Consider the following 13,144-nt stretch of genomic DNA (forward strand, 5'->3'; position numbering starts at 1 on the left):
TTGGGGTGTAGGATTCCTCACACACAGAAAGATCATCTCTTCAATCCCATCCTTGGCTAATTTGCCCCCATGCTGTTGTGAATAGTAATGTCCTTTACCCACATGATATGTCATCATGAAGAGTAAGAACATTAAGCAGAAGCCGTTGAGCACTCGTGTACACCTTCAGTGCTGACGATAGATACTGCATTTAGTCATGATGAGGCAGACATCACCATGAGTTCCTATATCCCTGATGCAGCCATCTCTGGAAAGGGTGTGATACACATGCTCAGTGACTACACTGATGTTCTTGTCCTGTTGTATGCTGTGTATTGGGGTGTATCAGGTGGACCTACAGTGTAAAGTATAGATGGAGCATTGGGATGGGACAGTCTTATATGTATGACAAAGGCAAGATCAGAGCACACTACACTTTGCTGGCAGGGAACTTCCCAGGCTACCCTGATGTGCTGGGTGAGGTGGGTGCCACAAGTCAATGGCCCTTCCTCCAACACCGACCAACCTGTTGCACCACATGTGGGCTCATTTATTTACAAGTGATGTTGTGGAAAGTGGCAGACCACCAAGCCCCACCTGACAAGTCGTTTGATGTCACAAAATTTGGATAGGAGATCTAGGATATTCTTGTTCCTGTCATTGCTAAGGGTGACCCCACCGTCAGAGCTATGTGACATGGTGCAATATCAATTTAGGGCACAGAGAGTGAGAAGTACATCACTGATGTACTGTAACTGCTCTGGTGAAGATGGTTACTGATGATATGTTCAAGCTACAGATGAGGAGTGATGTTAATAAGGAGGATACTTGTAAGGATGAGGTAGAACAGGATGTGGGTTGGAGAATACAGATGTAGTTGCAAAAGATACATATCGTCGCTGTCCGATGAAAAACACTTAAGTCCATTTTTTATGATTTTCACTTTTTACTATAGATGGAATATAGCCTCTCCCCTCTCTCTACTGGTCTAAGCTGACGTGTAAATGACCAATGAAAAGGTGTTTTTTTTAATAATCTATTTAACACGCATCACCATTGGATGCTCGACATGTCCATCACGCCGCGTATCTAAGGGGTGTGGAGATACGCTGAAACAATAATCACCATTGGAAGTGGGACCTGTCCGTCACACCGCGTATCCAACCGCGTCAAAGGGGTGTAGAGATACGCTCCCAAACAGATCACCATTGGATGTTCGACCTGTCCATCACACCGCACGTATTGTGAACCGCGGGAGAATAGTCAAGTTTTCCCAGCAACAAACATTTCTGCACTATGGGCTATGGACTTTATTGATGTGAGAAGAGAAGATTGACATTATTACACGGTAAGGTATCACCAAACGTCTTGTTTGACAACTGTATGTTAGGTTATACTAACGATCATGTTCACGATTGTCCTTGCCGTCGTGTGAAATGTTACTTAGGCACTTCTAAGTTAAATCATTGTTCAAAGCAGATCTCTGAAAGTTTCTTTAACAGCGTCGGATACTGACTTTGCATCGATCAAACATGGTTCTTCTCCGTCAACCTCAACTAGCGTTACATATCAAATCATTTGCAATTGTTATAGCCTTAAATCAAGACTATGGTAGATGTATTTGATCGAGTCTGACTTTTACTTTCGTATCTACGAGAGTCTTAGCGACCACCCCCATTTTTTTGCCCTGAAATTTCACCATTAAAGACCATATTTCTCCAAACATGTACACATATCAAATATTAAGGTGCTTACCCGCTTGCCCCAAATGTTAACTAGGTATTTGTGCAATGTATTAGTCCATATTTTTCAATAAATAAGTGTTTTAATCCCGTCTGTTGCCGAATTCTGTCGGAGGTTGGGTGGTAGTGACGGGGCGCATCTGGTGAAAACCGGAATTACACTTAATGTAAACGAGGAGGAAAAATGGCGTTCGGCCACAGATGGGATTAAAACACTACTTTATTGAAAGATATGGACTAATACATTGTACAAACACGCCAGACACCTAGTTAACATTTGGGGCAAGCGGGTAAGTACTTTATATTTTGCATTTGTACATGTTTTGAGAAATACAGACTTTACTGGTGAAATTCCAGGTCAAACTGGAAGGGGGGGGGGGTCGCTAAGACTAAGTCTTGATCAGGCTACCATTTTTATTACATACATTAAGCTGCCAGCACAACAACGTACCATTAGTGCCCCCCCCCCCCCCCCCATAACGCTGTATTCTCCTTTTCAGTATTACTTCAGAATGATGTATTCAATGGAGGAGCTGTGTGCTCTGGTTAACGTGAAGTGTGTCAGAGGCAGACATGATGAAGCAGAGGCTGTGATAGAGAGCAGTGAAAGCAGTGAGGAAGGTTTGTGGAATTTAAAAATAGAAACAAGTCAGCTACAGTTTATTGACATGTTCAGTGTAATATTAAACTGTTTTTTCCATATTTTTTCTCCAAGATGACCAGGTTGATTCAGGCTGTTCTGGTATGTGATGAATCAAAGTATTTTTTTAATCATGAATAACAACAATTAGCTGATGTCTTCTGTGTACTAATATTTTAATCTGTATCTTTCCAAGATTCACTTGAATGTGACCAAATATATTATGACGGTGCTGGGTCAGCTGATGTGATTACATCTGGAAATGAAGGTAGTTAGTGTGTTTTTGTGCATTACAATGTACATAGACTGAGACCCACATCATGTGTGTTTTTGTATTGTTGCACCTGCTGTACTAGTTGAAAAATGTGTTATTAACCCTAACAGAAATTGTCAATCTGTATCTGCTGTAGTATCTTCACAATAATGTCAAAGTATTTTATTCATGTGAGAACAACCACTTATTTATTTGTCTTGTTTTTCATCAGGAGAAGAATCAGTTGGAGGATCAGTGAAGGACTCATCAATTGAGGAGATGGAAGGTTTGAGAGAGAGACACACACACACACACACACACACACACACACACACACACACACACACACACACACACACACACACACACACACACACACACACACACACACACACACACACACACACACAGATCCACTGGTAGAGGAGAAGTAATGTTTGTGGTTAAACAAGGATTAAGAGCAAAAGATGCAAACTCTTGGCAATGTCATCTTCAACATTGCATTGACTGTACATTGTGTTTATTTTGTTTTACCAGATGCGCTTGATTCATCATGGACACTTACATTAGAGCTGGATAATTCTCCTGGTGCTGCTGAATTCAGAGGTATTATTATTAATAGCTGTATAGAGCCTTTCATACAAAAATGCTGCTGCAGGTGCTTCTCAGAATGGAGCAAGTAATTATAAACGGCACTAAATAACAAACAGTGATGCACATGTGATGCTTTGCAATATTGTGACTGCTGCATATTTGCTATTTGACATTCAGTCTCTCACACTCACGGACAGAAACACGCATGACGAGAGAGAGACCCTCACACTGACAGTGTGATATGGTCATATTTTGTTTTTTTTTCTGCAGGAGAAGGAGTTGATGTTGAGGATGACCACTCAAATGGGGAGGAAGAAGGTTTGTGGAAAAATAACAAATGCCTGGAAAACTAGGCTTAGGTCAGCCAGAGGAAAGGGTGCAAAATCTTGCGACACTGAATTAACAGGTGTGTCAACGTTGCATTCAGTTTGTGTTTGTCTTTCTTTCCCAGATGCACTGGATCTAACCTGGAAACGTAAAAGTCACCAAAATGGTGATCCTCCTGGTGCTGCTGAATCCAACTATGAAGGTATTCTTATTAATCGCTGTATAGAGCCTTTCATGCTAAAGAAATGCAGCTGTAGTTGCTTCTCATATCAGCAAGTTGTTGAAACGGCACAAAATAACACAAACAGTGATGCACACAGGTGATGTGGTGAATGCTGCATGTTTTCTAGTTGAAATTCTCCCTCCCAGACAGAAACATGCATGACAAGAGAGAGACCCTCACACTGTCAACATTTCATATTTTTTTCTGCAGGAGAAGGAGTTGAGCATGACTTAAATGTGGAGGGTGAAGGAGTTGAGGATGACCACTCAAGTGGGGAGGAAGAAGGTTTGTGGAAAACTAAGAAATGCCTGGAAAACTAGGCTTAGGTCAGCCAGAGCAAAGGGTGCAAAATCTAGCAACACTGAATTAACAGATATGTCAACGTTGCATTCAGTTTGTTTGTCTTTCTTTCCCAGATGCACTGGATCTAACCTGGACACCTAATAGTGACAAAAATGGTGATTCTCCTGATGCTGCTGAATCCGGATATGAAGGTATTATTATTGTGGGATCGCTAAAGCGATCACACTAATGTTATTGCCACTATTTATTATTATATCTTCCCACCGTTTTTTGACGGCTAACTAGTCCTTCATACTTTTAGCTACAAACTCCATTCCAACTCTACAACGTTCGGCCTACTTAGGACATATCGGCTACCATTTGAATTTTTGAAATCATTTGTACTTTTAGAGATATTTCACTATTTACTTCTAAAAAACTCCCATTCATTTCAATGGAGAAATTCATACTTTTAGCTAGAAACTCCGTTCCAACTCTATAACGTTCAGCCTACTTAGGACATATTGGCTACCATTAGAATTTTTGAAATCATTTGTACTTTTAGAGATATTTCACTTTTTACTTCTAAAAAACTCCCATTCATTTCAATGGAGAAATTCATACTTTTAGCTAGAAACTCCGTTCCAACTCTATAACGTTCAGCCTACTTAGGACATATTGGCTACCATTAGAATTTTTTTAATCATTTGTACTTTTAGAGATATTTCACTTTTTACTTCTAAAAAACTCCCATTCATTTCAATGGAGAAATTCATACTTTTAGCTAGAAACTCTGTTCCAACTCTATAACGTTCAGCCTACTTAGGACATATTGGCTACCATTAGAATTTTTGAAATAATTTGTACTTTTAGAGATATTTCACTTTTTACTTCTAAAAAACTCCCATTCATTTCAATGGAGAAATTCATACTTTTAGCTAGAAACTCCGTTCCAACTCTATAACGTTCAGCCTACTTAGGACATATTGGCTACCATTAGAATTTTTGAAATAATTTGTACTTTTAGAGATATTTCACTTTTTACTTCTAAAAAACTCCCATTCATTTCAATGGAGAAATTCATACTTTTAGCTAGAAACTCCGTTCCAACTCTATAACGTTCAGCCTACTTAGGACATATTGGCTACAATTAGAATTTTTTTAATCATTTGTACTTTTAGAGATATTTCACTTTTTACTTCTAAAAAACTCCCATTCATTTCAATGGAGAAATTCATACTTTTAGCTAGAAACTCTGTTCCAACTCTATAACGTTCAGCCTACTTAGGACATATTGGCTACCATTAGAATTTTTGAAATAAGTTGTACTTTTAGAGATATTTCACTTTTTACTGCTAAAAAACTCCCATTCATTTCAATGGAGAAATGCCATTTAGGCACAGTGGAGCCTAGCAACTGCTTATTATACCCTAACAACACCATATTAGAGCCTAGCAACCACCTATTATGCCCTAGCAACCGTGTATTATGCCCTAGCAACCGTGTATTAGACCCTAGCAACCACCGTTTTACCCTAGCAACCACCAGTTTCACCCTAGCAACCGCATATTAGACCATATAAACTGCATATTAGACCCTAGCAACCACCTATTAGACCCTAGCAACCACCTATTAGACCCTAGCAACCGCCTATTAGATAACTGTTTCACTGTTTTACCCTAAAAACTACATTTTACACTATTCAACACTGCCAACACTATCAAAACTTTTAACACTAATACTTTAACACCTTTCAAACCTTTCACACCTTTCACACCTTTCACACCTTTCACACCTTTCACACCTTTCAAACCTTTCAAACCTTTAGAACCTTTCAAACCTTTAGAACCTTTACAACCTTTCGAACCTTTAGAACCTTTCAAACCTTTAGAACCTTTCAAACCTTTAGAACCATTCAAACCATTCAAACCATTCAAACCTTTAGAACCTTTCCAACCTTTAGAACTTTTAGAACCTTTCAAACCTTTCAAACCTTTCAAACCCTTCAAACCTATAACACTACTAACACTATCAATACCAGCAACATTCTTAGCGATCCCACACTGTTTCTTCAGGAACAGTACTTTCTAGTTATTAATCGCTGTATAGAACCTTTCATGCAAAACTAATTCAGCTGTAGGTGCTTCTCATATCGGCAAGTAATTAAAATGGCAAATAACAGTGATTCACACAGATGATGTGGTGAATGCTGCATGTTTGCTAGTTGGAATTCAGTCTCTCTCTGACAGAAACATGCATGACGAGAGAGAGAGACCCTCACACGACAATGTGAGAGATTTTCATAATTATTTTCTGTTCTTCAGGAGGAGAAGGAGTTGAACATGACTCAAATGTGGAGGGTGAAGAAGGAGTTGAGGATGACTCAAGTGGGGAGGATGAAGGTTTGTGGAAAACTAGGCTTAAGTCAGCGAGAGCAAAGGATGCAAAATCCTAGCGACACTCAATTATGTCAACATTGCCTTCAGTTTGTGTTCCTCTTTCTTTCCCAGATCCACGTGATCGAACCTGGACACCTGAACGTGACCATAACAGTGATTCTCCTGGTGAATCTGAATCTGGAAATGAAGGTATTATAATTATTAATATGGACACATTGATGCACACGTGCGTAATGTAGTATCGTGCATGCTGCGTGTTTGCTATTTAACTTTTCGTTCAACTACACATCCATACACACGTACACATACAGTCACAGGTGTGCACGCGAGGGGGCTCTAGACACAAGCACACACATACCAATCTGGGAACCCAAATGAGAATGAAAAACAGCGCCCTCTGCTGTTTGTACTATCTAACTTGCTTTGACGACGTAGCACCCGTGCGCAAGGAAACCGGGGTTTTGGTCTGCCTTCAGCCTTTCACTTCCGGTGGTGCCACTATGTTTTCATTCCCACTAACAATATTTCTACACGGAACACTAACACCACTTCTCCCAGAGAACATGGATCGTTTTGGTTATAAGCCCATTTGTTTCTATGATGAAAGAGTAAGTTAAAATGTGAATATCTTTCCGTGGTTTTGTCTGCTCCGCGGACGCTATTGTTAAATTAGTTTGGGTTTGTTTCGAGGGGGAAAGATCGACAGACACGTGAATCCCGCCCACTACATTTGATTGGGTAAAGCGCGGCCTGCTTCCTGATCTGAAGGCACGCCCACTTGTAGCCCAGTGCGTACATGTTATGACGAGCCTTCACGACAGATTCCAACGCAGAGCAGAATCTGTTCTTGAGAGATTACACACATACATACAGGGAGGGAGGGAGAGAGAGACTCACACACACACTAAGAGTCCGAATGACAATAATTATTTTCTCTTTTTTTTTTGTAACCAGATTTAGGAGTTGAGGTGGAAGAGGACTCCTCTCGTGGTGATGCTGGTCTGGGTAGGCCGAGGAAGAGGAGAAATCCAGAGACCTGGAAGAACAACATCCAGAAGAGGCGGAGAATGAGTGGCAAGTCATATCTCGGGAGGAAGAATCGAGAGTCTGTGTTAAAGGAGGAAAGAAAAATGGGTGTGTCATGCCAGTCTGCAGCCTGCCACAAGTCCACTAAACTGCACTGCAGAGAAGCAGAAGAGTCTAAGCGAGAAGAGATCTTCAAGTACTTCTGGGAGAAATTAGACTGGCGTGAGAGGAAGATTTATGTTAGATCGTTGGTAGAGGTGAGCAGTGTAAAGCGACGGCGGACAGGAGCAGAGAAATCCAGGAGGTCAGCATCCATTTTCTGTCACCTTGTCGTAGATGGTAGAAGACTCAGAGTGTGCCAACGCATGTTCCTGTCAACCCTAGGCTTGAAGCAATGGTCTTTTTTGAAGTGGATAGGAAGAAGAGGGAAAAGCCCTTCAGAGGAAGATAAGAAGAAGAGGGTGACTGTAAGAAGAGAGGAGGTGGACTTCTTGAAGACCTTTCTTCTCGACCTTCCAAAAGTTCCCTCGCACTACTGCAGGTCCTCATCCTCTAAGATGTACCTGGAGCCTGTGTTCAAGTCCATCAATCACCTCCATGCAGAGTACACTCGTTCCAGTGCAGAAGATGGCATTCAGGCTCTGTCAAGGCAAGTGTTCACCAGAACGTTTAAGGACTTAAATCTGTCCCTTTTTCACCCAAAGAAAGACCAGTGCGATAAATGCTGTGCGTTCAAGGCTGGGAACATTGATGCTGCCACATGGAAGGAGCACTGCATCAAAAAAGACACTGCACGAGCCATGAAGCAGAAGGACAAAGAAGAGGCAGGCGAGAAGACCTTGGTGACATGCATGGATCTACAGGGGCTCCTGCTCTGCCCCAAGCTACAAGCCTCATCCCTCTATTTCAAGACCAAGCTCTGTGTCCATAACTTCACCATTTATGAGATGACTTCACATGATGCATCAAATTACTTATGGCACGAGGGTGAAGCTGGTATCTCTGCCAACGAGTTTGCATCATGCATTGTGCACTTTCTCAAAGAACATCCCTCTTATGAAGAGTACATCCTGTGGAGTGATGGCTGCGGCTACCAGAATCGAAACCTGCTCCTGAGCAATGCCCTCCTCAAGTTTGCGACTGAGACACAGAAGACTGTGACACAGAAGTACCTAGAAAGAGGTCACACACAAATGGAGTGCGACTCTGTGCATAGTGTGATCGAGAGAAGACTGAGGAACAGAGACATCTGCGTTCCAGCCGAGTATGTTGCTGCCATCCGGGGAGCTCGCTCCAATCCCAGGCCATACCATGTGAAGTATGTGGACCACACTTTCTTCACAAACTTCAGCCATGTGAACCTCTGCAAATCCATCCGCCCAGGAAAGGTCGCTGGGGATCCCACCGTGCATGACCTCCGAGCAATCAGGTATTTGAATACATAATGACATAGCTGTGGAAACCATAACAATAAACATTATTCTATGTTCAAAGATGCAATACTGTGTAATCAGTTAAAACTTGACTTTTCTCCCCTGTCACTGTCCCTCTCTTCATGACTTCTATTCATCCTAGGTACAACGTGGATGGCAGTATGGAGTACAAGATCAACCACTCGGACGCCTGGAAGCCCTACGAGTCCCCATCTCTGAGAAAGAAGAGCAACATCACCAAAGTGGCCCCACTGTACACTTCCAGGCACACCATTAAGGCGCTGAAGTTCAAACACCTGCAAGAAATGAAGCTGGTGTTGCCCAAAGATTTCCACGGCTTCTACGACGCCCTCCGCCATGAGGAGTGATGACCACCACCTGGAATCGCACACTCTTCTCTCCCGCTCTCGGTTTCTCTATATAATCGCCTATCACCATTTGGAATCACAAAATTGATTTAATTACATTCTTGCTCTAAGGTGGGATCGTTACCACCGTTCCACTGGGTTCCTCCCTGCCTGGACACAGAGGGGTTTATGTTGAAAAGTGTTGGTATTAATCTCAATGTGTCTCTCTGTCCCTCTCCCTCGTTCTGTCTTATGCCATCACTACCTGGAGTCCAGCACACACACTTAAATTGACATGATGGTTTTACAGTGGTTAAAAAATGTCATTTGTGTAGTGTTACTGTGCATCTGTACTGTAGAAGAGTTTGTCCATTTAGGGCAGTGCAATGTCTATTCAGTTTACTTATTTATTTGCCCATTTCAAATATGATAACAAGCAGTGTGTGTTGGCTAATGTTTAATCTAGCAGAACAGTCAGTTGTTGGATTTCTAGCCGGTGTTGCCTAAAGATTTCCACGGCTTCTATGATGCCCTCCGCCATCAGGAGTGATGACCACCACATGGAATCGCACACTCTTCTCTCCCTCTCTCGGTTTCTCTCTCCCTCTATGATCACCTATCACCATTTGGAATCACAAACTTGATTTAATGATATTCTTGCTCTAAGGTGGGATCGATATCACCGTTTCACTGGGTTCCTCCCTGCCTGGACACAGAGGGGTTTATGTTGAAAAGTGTTGGTATTAATCTCTGTCTCTCTGTCCCTCTCCCTTGATGTCTTATGCCATCACTACCTGGAATCCAGCACACACTTAAATTGACATGATGGTTTTACAGTGGTTAAAAAATGTTGTGGGTCGTGTTACTGTTCGTCTGCACTGTAGAAGATTTTGTCCATTTAGGGCAGTGCAATGTCTATTCAGTTTACATATTTATTTGCTTATTTATTTGCCCATTTCAAATATGATTACAAGCAGTGTGTTGCCTAAAGATTCCCACGGCTTCTACACTGCCCTCCTCCATCAGGAGTGATGACCACCACCTGGACTCGCACACTCTTCTCTCTCTATGACATCACCTGGATGTCATAGCCGGATCGTTACCACCGTTCCAATGGGTTCTCATGTTCCTCCCTGCCTGATCACAGAGGGGTTTTATGTTAAAGTGTTGATATTAAGAATTGATACTATAGAAATGTTTGACCATTTTAGGGCAGTGCACTTTGTATTCAGTTATTTATTTATGTATTTGCCTTATTTATGTATGCCTATTTCAAATATGATCTAATGTTTAAGGTTTTAATTCATGATCTAATGTTTAAGGTTTTAATTCATGTAAAAATGAGTTGTTGGATTTCTGGATGAACGTACCACTAACTGGAGTCAGTGTCAAATAAATTATAACATTTGGGGGTTAACAATTCTGGGCATTGTATTTACTACCATTTTACTATTGGCGCAATAGTTTTCCTTCCAGCCTAAAGTTCACTCACTGTATTCCTTAATTTGGTCATCACTGTCTGCCAACATGTACTATGTAAAGCTGCCTATAGAGTATTATTGTTTCTAAAGCACCTTATTTAGATTGGGTATAGCAGGGTGTGCTGGTTATTAAACACTATTAGGAATTGATTTAATTATTTATTTGCAAGATTTTCAATAACACAGGCAGTACAGTCAAAGGGTAATGCTATTGGTATAAGCCCTAGGGCAGGGGTCTTCAACAGGGGGTCTGGGACCCCTCAGATTTACTACAGGGGGTCCGCCAAATCTTTGTGTGATATGATTTTTTTTTTACCTTTACCACTTGAACCCTAGCATCCCTTTTGAGGAGAACTAGCCAAAAAATAGCAGATCTACAAGCTCACAATGCCTCGCCGTTGTGAGCTTGTAGATCGGCTATTTTTGGCAAAGAGGTAGGTGTCAAGGGGAAAAAGAACAGTAAACGTAAACAAAAAAAGTTGAATCTAAAACACAATTTTGTACAATATAGAGGGGGTCCCTGCTTCATCTCTCTCAGCTAGGGGGTCCTTGGGCTGAAAACGTTGAAGACCCCTGCCCTAGGGCTTGTTTCCACTGTAATCTGTTGTATTCAATTCATTACAACACAGCTGTTTGTATTTAGATTGTTTTGGCCAAAAGGTTTTTTGTAATCATCCATTTCACCTTTAGAAATTCAGAAGGATAGCTTTGGATGTAGCCTAAGTTTTGAACCAAGGGAATCACCGTTTTGTCAATATGAGCTGATAAGACAGCTGACAGTTTTCGTTGCATGGCAACCATTGCAACAGGTCGCATTACGTCAGTCCAACGGCTTGACGGCATGCTATAACTTCCAGCGTTTTAGTTGATTGCCACTGGTAAAATAAAATCAATCAAGATGTAGTCCTTATGGCAACGACATGAGCTCTGATCTATTGACAGTTAGCCTGGTGACGCGAGGTAAACTGACAACTGACTGCACTACCTCGTCACATCGGAGTTTCCGTTGCATGGCAACCAGCATGACAACAGGTAACGTTACAACAGTCGATTGACGGCACCGGCCAGCATGGTCACACTGTAACTTGTAGCTTGTTTGTTGACTGTCAGAGTTAAAATTCCAAGTCCCAAGATGTTGTGCTTACTGTATGGCAACGCCATGACAAGATGTAAGGCTTTCATGTTAGATTCATTAGAGGAAACTCCGATGTACGACGTAGGGAAACTACGGTCAGATCATTGACGTGCGTGTGTCATCTGAGTCGGTCATAAAAGTAGAAGAGGTTCACGTATCTCCACGTATCTCATAAGAAAACCCTGTAAGTCCATTGAAAACCTTAAACTGTTGACTAATGATTTTGTACAGCTATATTTTTATTCGTGGTGCTAAATGTGTCTAACAAAAGTATTTTAGGTTCATTTGGCCTGTTAGTTTCTGAAAAAAACAGTTTTTACATGCTCCTGAAAAATTATGTTTTTGGAGATAAGTGTTTTTCATCGGACAGCGACGATATTTGACATTAGATTATATCATTTTACATTCATGGTATTATGAATACCAGTTCTTGTGACATGTTAATGACACTTTTCACAAAACAAAATCATGAATAGTGAACCATGAATGTTCATCAAGTTGTTTCCATTTGTTGTTCTCCCAGAGGTCAATTTTAACCTTGACCTGACCTTTGACATGATTGACCTGATATTAAAAAAATAACATCAGGAATGGATTCTACATATGAAAACCCTAAAAAAGAGGTATTAAACAGAGGTATTCTAAGACAAGCGGATTAAAAGTAAAAAATTGCCAGGCGTGTGTTTAGTGGCCATTTTGGATATTTTCTTACCCATTGCACTATATTCTGTTTATTGAATTTCATAATACATTTCCTTAGAATCTAACATGGTTTTAAATCTATAGGTAATTTACAAAGGAACCCTTTGTGTTCCATCTTTCATTAAAACCAAAGTACATCTTATGTCACATAGTCACTATGTTGTCACTGCCTGTAATAGAAAAATATTCTAGATATGCAAATTTTAACAACCTTTCTGGACAATATATAGTCTGAGCTTTATCCCAACCATTTTTCAGAGAGAGAGAGGGTCAATAATAAGAGAGAACCATCAGTTTGAAGTAGAATGCTTCATTCGGATTTTGAAAACTGTGTTTTGGCTTGTGGTTATAAAAGGAGTGATAACACACAGATAGCTACCACCGATGCAAGGCTATCACATTTTTCCTAGCTCTAGGGGTGTATACCTACCCAAAAATCACTATGAGAATTATTCCCCCCAGATGGTAATGATGACCCCATTTTTGGGGTCCTGGCTCACGGACTATAAGACAAAATAAAACATTTAAAAGAATTTCGGGGGAAAAAAAGTTTTTGTACGTTTTGATCCCGGGATTAGTAC

General features: G+C 41.0%; 2 protein-coding genes across 2 annotated transcripts in view; both read left to right on the top strand.

The window, feature by feature from the left end:
• The window catches only part of LOC308077378 (uncharacterized protein), an 833,561-nt gene that overhangs the window by 213,841 nt on the left and 606,576 nt on the right, over window positions 1-13,144 (top strand). The gene's annotated exons all lie outside the window — the stretch shown is intronic.
• Window positions 2,237-9,822, top strand: LOC308077012 (uncharacterized protein; the record flags this gene model as incomplete). Its single annotated transcript, XM_080417541.1, has 13 exons — window positions 2,237-2,342; window positions 2,437-2,463; window positions 2,558-2,629; window positions 2,847-2,900; window positions 3,152-3,220; window positions 3,485-3,526; window positions 3,660-3,737; window positions 3,969-4,043; window positions 4,175-4,252; window positions 6,365-6,442; window positions 6,551-6,628; window positions 7,394-8,894; window positions 9,041-9,822. 13 exons carry the CDS (start codon window positions 2,237-2,239, stop codon window positions 9,264-9,266), a joined length of 2,484 nt encoding a protein of 827 aa, XP_080273667.1. The 3' UTR covers window positions 9,267-9,822.

This window comes from Gymnoscopelus braueri (assembly GCF_963280865.1).
Source record: "Gymnoscopelus braueri genome assembly, chromosome: 21".
Classification (NCBI taxonomy): Eukaryota; Metazoa; Chordata; class Actinopteri; order Myctophiformes; family Myctophidae; genus Gymnoscopelus; species Gymnoscopelus braueri.